The sequence below is a fragment of the Xenopus tropicalis genome, chromosome 6, assembly GCF_000004195.4.
Source record: "Xenopus tropicalis strain Nigerian chromosome 6, UCB_Xtro_10.0, whole genome shotgun sequence".
Lineage (NCBI taxonomy): Eukaryota > Metazoa > Chordata > Amphibia > Anura > Pipidae > Xenopus > Xenopus tropicalis.
Genome location: NC_030682.2, coordinates 6346797 through 6360145, shown reverse-complemented (window position 1 = coordinate 6360145; position 13349 = coordinate 6346797). Strand labels below are relative to the sequence as shown.

Below are 13349 nucleotides of genomic sequence, written 5' to 3'. Positions count from 1 at the left end.
CCCCACCACTATCACACTACCTGCCACCCAATGTCCCCCTACTGCCCCCCCACTGTCCCACTAATGCCCCCCACTCAAACTAATCACCTAGTGCCACCCCGCCACTGTCCACTACTGCCCCCCACTATCACACTACTGCCCCGCCACTGTCGCACTACTGCCCGCCCTCACTGCCATTACGACCCTCCACTGTCGCCACCTACTGCCCCCCACTGTCCCACTACTGTCCCACTAACTGCACCCCACTGTCCCCCCTACTGCCCCCACTGTCCCACTACTGCCCCCCTACTGTTTGACAACTGCACCCAACTGTCCCACTACTGCCCCCCCATGTCCGACTAACTTGTCCCACTACTGCACCCCACTGTCCCAACTACTGCCCTCACTGTCCCATACTGTCCCACTACTGCACCCCACTGTCCCACTACTGCCCCCGTCCCACTTTCCCACTATTGCCCCCTACAGTTCGCCAACTGCACCCCACTGTCCCATTACTGCCCCCCACTGTCCACTAACTGCCCCGCACTGTCCCACTTCTGCCCCCCACTGTCCCACTACTGCCCCCACTGTCCACCTACTTTCCCCCAATGTTCCCACTACTGCCCCCCAACCTGTTCCCACTATACTGCCCCCCACTGTCCAACTACTGCCCCCCACTGTCCCCATTACTGCCCCCCCCACTGGTCCACTACCTGCCCCCCCCCCACTGTCCCACTACTGCCCCCCCACTGTCCCATTATTGCCCCCCCACTGTCCCACTAACTGTATCCCCCTGTCCCACTACTGCCCCCCCATGTCCCACTACTGCCCCCCCACTGTCCCACTACTGCATCCCACTGTCCCACTACTGCCCCCCACTGTCCCACTACTGTATCCCCACTGTCCCACTACTGCCCCCCACTGTCCCACTACTGCCCCCACTGGTCCCACTACTAGCATCCACTGTCCCACTACTGCCCCCCACTGTTCCCATTTACTTCCCCACTGTCGCCACACTTGCCCCCCCCACTGTCCACTACTGCCCCCCACTGTCATTACTTCCCACCCACTGTCCCACTACTGACCCCCCCACTGTCCCACTACTGCCCTCCCACTGTCCCAACTACTGCATCCCCACTGTCCCATTACTGCCCCCCCACTGTCCCACTAACTGCCCCCCCACTGTCCCACTACCCCACTGTCCCATTACTGCCCCCCACTGTCCCACTACTGAACCCCCCCCACTGTCCACCTATCGCATCCCACTGTCCTATTACTGCCCCACCCCTGTCCGACTACTGCCCCACGTTCATTACTGACCCCAACTGTCCCACTACTGCCCCCCACTGTCCCACTACTGCCCCCCACTGTCCGACTACTGCCCCCCACCTGTCCCTACTGACCCCCACCTGTCCCACTACTGCCCCCCACTGTCCCACTACTGCCCCCCACTGTCCGAACTACTTTGCCCCCCCACTGTCACACTCTGCCCGCATCCCACTGTCCGATACTGCCCCCGCCACTGTCCCACTACTGCCCCCCCACTGTCCATTACTGCCCCCTGTCCCATAACTGCCCCCCCACTGTCGCCATAACTGCCCCCCACTGTCCCACTACTGCCCCCGCACTAGTCCCACTACTGCCCCCCCACTGTCCATTACTGACGCGCCCCACTGTCCCACTACTGTCCCGCCCCACTGTCCCACTACTGCCACCCCACTGTCCATTACTGACCCACATGTCCCACTACTGCCGCCCCCAACTGTCCGCCACTACTGCCCCCCCACTGTCCCACTCTGCACCCCCACTGTCGCCATTACTGTTCCCCTCCCACTGTCCACTACTGCCCCCCCCACATGTCCCCCATTACTGCCCCCTCCACTGTCCCGACTACCTCCCCCACCTGTCCCACTACTGCCCCCGCGCTGTCCCACTACTGCCCCCATGTCCCACTACTGCCCCCCACTGTCCCGACTACTGCATCCCCACTGTCCCACTACTGCCCCCCCACTGTCCCATTACTGACCCCCTACCTGTCCCCCACTACTGCCCCACTGTCCCACTACCTGTCCCCACTTCTGCACCCACGTCTCACTACTGCCCCCCCCAACTGTCCCCACTACTGTCCCACTTCTGGCATCCCAACTTCCACTACTGCCCCCCTACTTCCCCACTACTGCCCCCCACTGTCCCACTACTGCCCCCCCACTGTCCCAGCACTGTCGCCCATTACTGACCCTCACTGTCCCACTACTGCCCCCACCACTGTCCACTACTGCCCCCCCACTGCCACTAACTGTCCCATTACTGACCTCACTCCACTTCCCACTATGCCCCGCCACTGTCCCACACTGCCCCTCCACTATCACACTACTGCCCCCCAAATTTCCACTAACTGCCCCCGCCACTGTCCCACTAACTGCCCCCCATATCACACTACTGCCTCCCCCAATGTCGCCACTACTGCCCCTACACTGTCCTGCACTTACTGCCCCCCGGCACCTGTCATCACTACTTCACCCACTTTTCTGCACCCCACTGTCCAGCGTCACTACCTCCCCCCCACTGTCCCACTACTGTCCCACTTCTGCATCCCACTGTGCCCACTTAACTGCCCCCCCCAATGTCCCACTACTGCCCCGCCACTGTCCACTACTGCCCCCCACTCATCACACTACTGCCCCCCCAAAGATGATGGCCCGACTACTGCCCGCCGACTGTCCACTACGGTGGCGCGCCACGTCCTCAGACTATCCCCACTGCCCCCCCCCACTGTAACACTACTGCCCACTATCTACACGACTGCCCCCCAAGGTGTCCCACTACCTGCCCCACCCATCTGTCCACGAACACCTCCACCCTGCCCCCCCACGGTATCACAACTAGCGTGCCCACCCCCCAACATGTCCCACTACTGCCCCCCCACTGTCCCACTTACTGCCCCCACTATAACTTACTTGCCACTGTCCCACTACTGCCCCCCCACTATCACACTACTGCCCCCCCCAATGTCCCACGACCTGCCCCGCGCCACTGTCCCACTACTGCCCCCCTACATCTGTCCCAATAAATAGCTTGACCCCCCACGGTGGTGTCCCATACTGTCCCACCTACTGCCACCCCTGTCCACGACTCCCCCCACTGTTCCACTATCTGCCCCCCTACTGTTTGGACAACTGCAGGCACCCCACTGTCCACTACTGGCCCCACTGTCCGACTACTGTGCCCACTACCTGCACCCCAGCTGTCCACACTACTGCCCTCACGTCCCACTACTTTCCCACTACCTGACCACTCCCACTGCTCCCACTATCTGCCCCCCACTTTCCCACTATGCCCCCCTACAGTTCCGACAACTGCCAACCCCCACTGCCCATTAACTGCCCCCCCACTGTCCCACTACTGCACCTCCGCCACTTGTCCCACTTCCTGCCCCCACTGTCCCACTCTGACCACCCCACTCGCCCACTACTGCCCCAATGTCCCACATACTGCCCCCCCACGTGATCCGCACTTACTGCCCCCAACTGATCCAACGTACTGCCGCCCCACTGTTCCCATTACTGCCCCCCACTGTCCCACTACTGCCCCCCACTGTCCACTACCTGCCCCCCCACATGTCCATTATTGCACCCCCACTGTCCCACTACTGTATCCCACTGCTCCCACTACTCCCCCCACTGTTCCCAATTACTGCCCCCCACTGTCCCACTACTGCCCCCACTGTCCCACTACTGTCCCACTCTGCACCCCACTGTCTCACTACTGCCCCCCACTGTCCCATACTGCACCCCCCACTGTCACCACTACTGCCCCACGTCCACTATCTGCCCCCCCACTGTCCCACTGCTGCACCCCACTGTCCCAATTACTGACCCCACTGTCCCACTACATGACCCCACTGTGCCCACTACTGCCCCACCCACTGTCCCACTGCTGCCACCCCACGTGTCCCATTACGTCCCCCCCCCCCCCCCACTGTCCACTACTGCATCCCCACTGTCTCCATACTGCCCCCGCCACACCACTGTCCGTACTACCTCCCCTCCCACTGTCCTACTTACTGCCATCCCCGCGTGTTCCCACTACTGCGCCCCCCACTGTCCCACTACTAGCCCTCCCCAACTTGTCCCACTTTACTGCCCCCCCCACTTCGCAGACCTACTGCAATCTCCCCATCGCCCACTACTGCCCCCACATCGCTTAGGATTACGAACCCCCACTGTCCCACTTACTGCCCCCCCAACTGTCACCACTACATGTCCCACTTCTGCACCCCCACTGTCCCATTACTGACCCCCCCACTCAGTTGTCCCGACACTGCATCCCCACCTGTCCCACTACTGCCCCCCACGTGATCATTACGAGCCCCACTGTCCACTACTGCCCCCCCACCGTCCCACTACTGTTCCCACTTCTGCCCCCACTCTTCCCATTCTGACCCCCCCACTGTCCCACTACTGCAATCCCCACTGTGTACCCACTACTGCCCCCCCACTGTCCCATTACTGACCCCCACTGTCCCACACTCCCCCCCCACTGTCCACTACTGCCCCCCACCGTCCCACTACTGTCTCCCACTTCTGCACCCACATGCTGCCACTACTGTCCCATACTAGACCCCCACTGTCCCATACTGCCCCCCCACATGTCCACTACTGCCCCACACGTGCCCACTACTGTACCATTACTACCCCCAACATGTGCCCACTGACTGCTCGCCCCACGTTGTCCCCTACTTACCTCGATTACTGACCCCCACTTCCACTAACTGCCCCCCCACTGTCCCACTACTGCCCCCCCCACATGTCCCACTACTGTCCCATTACTGACCCCACTTCCCACATAGCTGCCCCCCCCCTCATGTCCCATTTACTGCCCCCCCACTTGTCCCCACTACTAGCCCCCCCCACTGTCCCACTATGCCCCTTGCCATTAACTCCCCCCCCACTGTCCCATTACTGCCCCCCCACTGTCCCACTACTCCCCCCCACTTGTCCCACTTACTGCCCCCCCACTGTCCCCACTACTGCCCCACGCCCACTACTGCCCCACTATGTCCCACTACTGCCCCCCTACTGTCCGACTACTGCCCCCCCCACTGTCCCATTACTGCCCCCACATCGTCCCACTACTGCCCCCCTGTACCACTACTGCCCCCCCACTGGTCCCACTACTACCCCCCACACTGTCCCGACTACTGCACCCCCACTGTCTCACTACTGCCCCCCCACTGTCCCACTAACTGACCCCCCCACTGTCCCAGCTTTCTTACTCACCTCATGATAAAAAAGCAATTAAATTGCCTGACATGACCTGCACCTTCATAAAGCCATGCTGATTCCTAGCCCATTAATGCCATTCTCCACTACATTATATTTGTGTATGATGATCCCTTAATCAATCCTTTCAAATAACTTGCCCACGACGGATGTCAGATTACAGGCCTATAATTGCCAGGCTGAGACCCTTACTCCCTGTATAAATATAGGAATGACATTCGCCTTCTTCCAATAGAGATGTAGCGAACTGTTCGCCGGCAAACTAATTCGCACGAACATGGGGTGTTCGCGGACTTTTGCCGATGTTCGCCAATTTGGGTTCGCCGCGGTTTTTTTTGCGCCGCGTTTTTTTGCCTCGGTTTTTTCCGCCGTTTTTTTTGCGTTTTTTTTACAAAGTATTTTTCAGAGAAATGTTTGCCCTTGATCCCCCCCCTGTATGCCCCTGCTCAGGTCGTGGCACCCTTTAATCAACTTTAAAATCAGTTTTCTGGGCAGAAATGGTTTTTCTAGGTTTTAAAGTTCGCCTTCCCATTGAAGTCTATGGGGTTTGCAAAGTTCGCGAATATTCGCAAGTTTTGGGCGAAAGTCCGCGAACGGGTTCGCGAAAATTTTCGGCGATGTTCGCTACATCACTATCTTCCAATCACTAGGTACCATACCTGATGAAAGAGAGTCTGAGAATATCAGAAACAAGGGCCACTGCAATTCTGCCCCTAGCTCTCTCAGTACCCGAGGGGGTATTCCATCTGGCCCAGGTGCCTTGTTTACATTTATCGTGTGTAACCCTTTAAGCACCATATCCTGTGCCAACCACTGTGTAGTTGGAGCTGAGGCAACAGTGCAGCTATTGGGTGGGACTTGGCCCTCTGGCTCCCCCTACTGTATACACAGAAGAAAAGAACTGGTTAAGCACATCTGCCTTTTCTGTACCCGCTGTAACCATATTGTTATTATAACTCAATGGGGCCACACCCTCAACCTGCATCTTTTTACTATTAATATACTTAAATAACTTTTTGGGGTTAGTCTTGGCCTCGGCCGCGATGCGCTCCTCATTTTCTATCTTTGCCTTCCGGATTGCTGTTTTACCCACTTGTTATAGTGTTTATAATCATTAAACGCAGCTACTGTCCCCTCTGACTTATATTTCTTAAAAGCTTTCCTTTTTCTCCCTATTAACTTCTTTCCCTCAGAGTTAAGCCACATAGGGGGATTCTTACACTTCTACTTTTTCTTATTAATGGAATGAATTGAGAACAGTAATGATTTAATATCAGATAGAGGTGGAACAAAAGTGTGTATAAATGTATAATAGAGACACCCCCCATACCGGTGACAGTGACATATCAATTGCAGCAATATTATATTATAAGTATAAAAGATAAAGGACGCCGCACTCACAGGTCTTAGTGAAAAATAAAGAAAAATGTATTTAGTCAAACTAACGTTTCGGCTGAGCCCACAGCCTTTCTCAAAGGGAACAAGCAATACATCAAACCCACTCATGAACCCAAATTGGCGCCAAAATCCAGCTGATGACGTCATAGAGTGTGTCACTAGTGATCCCCCCCCCCCGTGTGAGAAGCATAACGGGAAACACTACAGGAAATATGGGGATCAAAAAGAAAAGTAGACAGGGCAGAATAAATGATATATACACAGATAAAGATTTAGTGAAAGGAGTACATAGAAAGAAATCAAAAGGGACACCTGATATAGCTGAACTGCAACTCCCTCTCTCTTATCATATACAGGAGTTAAGCGTTTTATATATGAGCCAAGCACGAAGCACAGTTAGGGCCCACCTTAAGCTGCCATTTATCATAGCAGCACGAGCCCATTAGTAGCCATACTCCAACCCAGACCCATTCATACACGGAGCCATTTCTTTAGGTACAAAAGTCTCCAACACATGATCCAAGGGGGCGGCACACCATAGGGAAGGCTGCTACAGGGCGCTAGGGTAAAGGGGCATATTCTTATTATAAAGGCTAGTACTGTGCTGGAAGTGTATGCTGAGATTGTTTGTTGCCTACAGCGCAGGGGGATTAGAGACAAGATCACCAAGAAGGGCTGCAAAGGAAGTAATAGAGACAGAACACCCAAGGACAAAGATATAATAATGGACAAAAACTGTGTATATATACAATATAATTAGTGCGATTAACATAGTATCTAGTCCAGTGATAATCCAAACTAGAACAAATGTGAATTATTTGGTTAAAATGGAGTCTATGGGAGATGGCCTTTCCATAATTCAGAACTTTCTGGATAATGGGTCCGATACCTGTACATGTAAAAGATGGATGAAATGGTATATCTGTACAGGAAATCATTTTTATTTTTGTTCAGTGCCCAGACCTGACTGTTCAGTGACCGTTCCTTGCCCAATCAGAATGCAGCCCTGTCTATAAGCATCAAACCCAGTATAGGGCCCCAGGGAAGCACAAGGCAGATTTGATCAGTCAGTATAGAGGCCTATTGATTCTATAGCCCCTGCCCCATCATTACACAGCTGTAAGTATTCAGAGTGGGCAGAGTGGGCATCCCATACCAGGAAGTGCCTCACACAGTATCAAGCCTTGGCCAATAAGAGCAGGCCTATTAGCTGAACTCAGCCCTGGCAGTTAACCAGCAGCAGCTTTTCAAACCCAACTAACCCAACTGCCGAGTAGCAGCAGAGGAGGGTACATTGCAGATATAGCGAGCGGCCATCTGAAACATGGGCAGCAGCAGGGAAGTGAGTGAGTTACTATTCAGTTTAGTATCCAGTCTCCCTGATATGTCTACAGCCTTCAGAAATAAGCCTTTGCCTGCAGCTTGCTGTGCCCAGTTGGCATTGGGCATGGAGAATGTGGCTTTGCCCTCGGGCTGCACTGATGCCCCTTTGCCCGCAGACAGTATAAATGCCCAGCCTGGGCCTGGGGAGGAGAGACATACAGAGAGCGGGGCAGATGGAGGAGCCAGTGATACATTAGCGAGTCTCCCTGCTTTATCTACAGCTACTTGTTGTGCCCCGTTGCCCCCAAGAAGTGTAAATGCCCAGCCTGAGAGGCCAAAGGGGAGTGAAGATGAGACTGGAGTTAAAGGGGAAATCAGAGATACAGGATTGGGTCTCCCTGCTTGGCCTGCAGCCTTCAAAAATATAGTTGCAAGAAGTGATAGGAATTTGCTTGCTGACCCCAAAAATGCCCCATTACAGAGGTGCCCGACCAAAGCTCCGGTGCCTACAGACAAGCACAGTTCCTTATGCCCCATCATGGCACCTCCCTGCCATCAGGCTGAAGACACCGGGCCTCTCTCACAGATGGGTGCCCTCCTAGACCAACTGTTCCAAACCCACTCAGCCTCAGTAGGGAGTGAGGAGTTCCTGAGGCTGGTAGGAGATCTGTTTAAGCAGGGAATAGAGGAGCAGAACCAGTGGCACCACAGACTGATGGAGGACCGCCAGCACAACAGATTGGCCAATCTGGAGAAGGCCCAGATGCAGCTACGTTATAATAGGAGCAGCTCATTATCACCAGCGCCATTTTCTCAGGAGCATTTCCCTCAGTTCCAGGATGTGAGCGAAGATACCGATTGGGTCCTGCTGAATTTTGAGAAACTCTGTGCCATGTGCAACGTGCCGGAACCAGACCGGGTCTTCTATCTGCCCAATGCGCTCAAGAGCAAGGCGATGGGGTGCTACGGCGATGTGCCCATGGGTGCCTGCTGCGATTACCCAGCCATAAAGGCTGCCTTGCTGAAACCGTACGACGGTGAGCCCGAGATACACCGCGTCAAGTTCCGAGATATGGCGCTGAAGGCAGGAGAAACGTTCAACAGCTTCTACCAGAGACTCCATTACCGCTATGACCGCTGGATGGAGGCCTCCGACATAAAGCAATTCAAGGACTGCTATCGGCCTCTGGTGTTGGAGCAACTGCTCCAGAAGTGTCCGGCTATAGTCCGGCAGAAGGTTCTAAAGCACAAGGGCTGCTCCCCGTATCAGGCTGCCCAAATTGCAGACGATCATCTTCATCTCCATCCGGAACCGGCTTCTCAGCCCAGACTGGACAGATGCCCTCCCCCACCCATAACAGATAAAAATACAGATGCCTTTCTGCTTCAACATTGGTCCACGGACAATGAAAGCATCTTGGATTTGCTGGATTTATTCGAGTGCCGTTCCACCTTCCATCAACTGCCCAAATCCCAATGGGTCAAGTATTTATGTGGCAAACTGAAGGGCAAAGTGCTGGACGTCTGCCTGTCCGTCCCACAAGAACACAAGCGCGATTATGATTTTGTAAAGGCAGAAATTTTAAGGTTCTACGGAATCACCCCGGAGACCCATCGGATCAAGTTCCGGACCATCCAACGTCAGGATGATCAACCCTTCACGGCTTTTTATCAGAACCTTCTGTGCCACTATAATAGGTGGATGGCGGCCTGTGAAGTGCAGACAATTGAGCAGTGCGCCAACCTGATGGTGGTGGAACAACTGCTCACTCGGTGCCCCCCTGAGGTACAGGGAAGGGTGACTTCTATGCAAAACCCCCCAACGCCAGAAGCCGTAGCCAGAATTGCCGATAAGTATATGATCCTCCATGCGGATCTGCAGCAGAACCTCACCCCCCATGAAACCGGTCCCTGAGGCGCCACCGATTGTAAGGAGGCCAAGCCAAGTGGCTTTCCAAGATGGAAGAAAGCAAGGACAGAGAAATGAGCAGAAAAGCTGGCCAAGGCCAAGATATGCAAGTTAATTGTCCTGGGCAACCCCAAAATCAGTTCAGGGGAAGCAGGTCTTCCCTTAGCCATGTTGGGCCTGACTCTAATGCCTTCCCTTAGCCATGTAGGGCATGACTCTAATGCCGTCCCTTAGCCATGTTGGGCATGACTCTAATGCCTTCCCTTAGCCATGTGGGGCCTGACTCTAATGCCTTCCCTTAGCCATGTTGGGCATGACTCTAATGCCTTCCCTTAGCCATGTTGGGCATGACTCTAATGCCTTCCCTTAGCCATGTGGGGCATGACTCTAATGCCTTCCCTTAGCCATATTGGGCATGACTCTAATGCCTTCCCTTAGCCATGTTGGGCATGACTCTAATGCCTTCCCTTAGCCATATTGGGCATGACTCTAATGCCTTCCCTTAGCCATGTTGGGCCTGACTCTAATGCCTTCCCTTAGCCATATTGGGCATGACTCTAATGCCTTCCCTTAGCCATATTGGGCCTGACTCTAATGCCTTCCCTTAGCCATATTGGGCATGACTCTAATGCCTTCCCTTAGCCATATTGGGCCTGACTCTAATGCCTTCCCTTAGCCATATTGGGCCTGACTCTAATGCCTTCCCTTAGCCATGTGGGGCATGACTCTAATGCCTTCCCTTAGCCATGTAGGGCATGACTCTATTGCCTTCCCTTAGCCATGTTGGGCCTGACTCTAATGCCTTCCCTTAGCCATGTAGGGCATGACTCTATTGCCTTCCCTTAGCCATGTTGGGCATGACTCTAATGCCTTCCCTTAGCCATATTGGGCATGACTCTAATGCCTTCCCTTAGCCATATTGGGCCTGACTCTAATGCCTTCCCTTAGCCATATTGGGCCTGACTCTAATGCCTTCCCTTAGCCATGTGGGGCATGACTCTAATGCCTTCCCTTAGCCATGTAGGGCATGACTCTATTGCCTTCCCTTAGCCATGTTGGGCCTGACTCTAATGCCTTCCCTTAGCCATGTAGGGCATGACTCTATTGCCTTCCCTTAGCCATGTGGGGCATGACTCTAATGCCTTCCCTTAGCCATGTTGGGCATGACTCTAATGCCTTCCCTTAGCCATGTGGGGCATGACTCTAATGCCAACAAGCACAGATACGGATGTTGCTGTATTTCACTATATCCCCCATATTATGGCAAATGTTCAATAAAATAGTTTAACAATAGTCAGTTTGATTTTTTTTCTTTTGATGTTTCTGTGTTTCCAAAATCTCCTGCTCATGGGGATCAATGAGTTATTTTGCCCCACAGGGGTTGTTGCTGAGGGGGAATTCAGTGCAAAACACCCAATTAAGGGTGCAGGCACTCAGGGGACTCGGAGTAGTGGGGTTGAGCATTGGGATTCCCTGGGCAGAACACCTTGCAGATCAGGTTGGACCCCTTCTCCTATGACACAAGGTCAGGCCTTTGCTCCCCTCTTCCCACTGAGGGTGATGGGCGGCTAATATCAACTATTTCATGGGAATTCTCTTAGTTAACCTTAAGAATCTAACCCCCCAAATAAATAAGTGACAGTAACCCACAAAGCCTTTCCAGCTAAGGATGGTAGAACATGGAGTCAAACTGGACCCTCTCAGCCAGATGGATCCTCCCCAAGTGGGGGAGGAAGGGAGATGGTGTTGTACAACTACACCCTGGCTGCTGCTGCTGCAGAGAAACAAAATTGGGTTTTATAGAAGCGCACCGCAGGGATAATACAAACCAATGAGGGAGCAGTATTGGTGTCGGAGGGGGAGCAGGGTGACACCGCTGTAGAGACACCTGGTAGGTAACTGTCGGCCTGGAGCACAAGGCTGCTCTCTCTATCTTGCCTTAATATCTTACATTTCTAGAAAGTACTTCTTACACAGTTAGTCCTGTATGTGGCTAAACCTCCTTCATGGGGTCCCTGTTCCCCCAATTCACTAGAAGTGCAGCTCCTCTAGGACTCTTTACTAGGCCTTAGTGGCACCAAACTCCCCAGACACATCCACTTGGGTGCGAAGATGGAGGCCAAAGAGAAACTGCTTTCCCATCACTATATTATTGGATATATATATATATATATATATATATATTACAGGAAGTGGTCACAAACTATATGGGCCAATAACGGAGACATGTAAATAAGATCAGTTATATGCTAAGGATATGGCCCCCTACATAAACTTACTAAGGATGCTTTTGCAATATACATTTACCATTTTCAGACATTTCTGATATGTTTGCATTAGACTGCTAACACCAGGCTTTCTGTCAACTGAGAGTCAGCAACTCAAGGGTTAATTGAAACCTTGAGCCCGTGTATGGCCAACCTTCAGCTAGTGAGCTACTCCTTTCCCAAACATCAAAGTATCGCCCAAACCTGGCAACCATATTCCAATGGCTGACAATAGCCATAAAGTAGCCCATTGCTGTATTATTTATTGTGGGGTGCCCCAGAGAACAGACCAGTACCCCGAGATAAGTACAAGGGTTATGCCACAGGGGCTATTCCCCACCCCCTCCCTCCCCTTGTTCCATTGGGAAGCGATGCATTCTGGGACTTGAAGTTCCTCTGCTTTCCAAAGTGGGTGGGGAATAGATAGTCTGGAAAGCAGAGGGAATTCCAAGTCCCAGAATGCATCACTTCACAATAGAACAAGGTGAGGGAGGAGCTCCCTAGAGCCTGTTTCTTGGATTAGGAGTTTGATTGACTAACCCAGATGCAGCAGTTACCCTGATCAACCAATCAGTAAGCTCTAAACAGCCTACACCTTAGGAAACCAAAGCAGATTGGTTGCTGCTACCTGCCAGGTACCTGCAGTGGGGCAATCAGCCCTGTGAGTGCACACTTACACAATCTGAAGGTTTTTTATTAATTGCATCGTGTCCTATTGAGTGTGGACTGGCAAACTGTTCTCTTCTGCTCGCCAGAACCAGGAAGTGGCAGCAAGCCTCATTTACAGGGCAGCAAAAACTACAAATCCACCACGTTATTTGCACGTTTGCCCCTGCCCGTCACTTTGCACAATAGCCACTGGTCTTTGCCCCGTGAATACTGCACCACCTGTGCCCAGCAATGCTGTATTCCTGGGGGGCAGGAAGCCCCCACCTTGTGTGTCATCCAGCTGGCGACTGCTGAAGGGTGCAGCCTGTAATGGAGCCCCTTGTGTACGTGGCACTGCCCTATGCACCTTGCACTGGATTTATATTCCACCGTCACTCCGGGGGGGGGGGGGGGGAACAGCAAGAACCCAGGTACAATGGCGCCTAGAAAGTGGTTTAAAAACCATAGGGGTTGGGCGCACAGTTAATTTAAAGGGACAGTGCTGATTTGTGTGCATACAGTCCATGCAGCTTTATAACATAT

The 13349-nt window shown here is 53.3% G+C and overlaps 1 protein-coding gene across 1 annotated transcript; it reads left to right on the top strand.

Annotated features, from left to right (window-relative positions):
• The first annotated feature begins 7757 nt into the window (after positions 1-7757).
• On the top strand, positions 7758-10030 carry LOC100498438. The gene has a single exon (XM_002942304.5). The coding sequence runs from the start codon at positions 7984-7986 to the stop codon at positions 9895-9897; it is 1914 nt and encodes a 637-aa protein (XP_002942350.4). The 5' UTR covers positions 7758-7983; the 3' UTR covers positions 9898-10030.
• The last annotated feature ends 3319 nt before the right edge of the window (positions 10031-13349 follow it).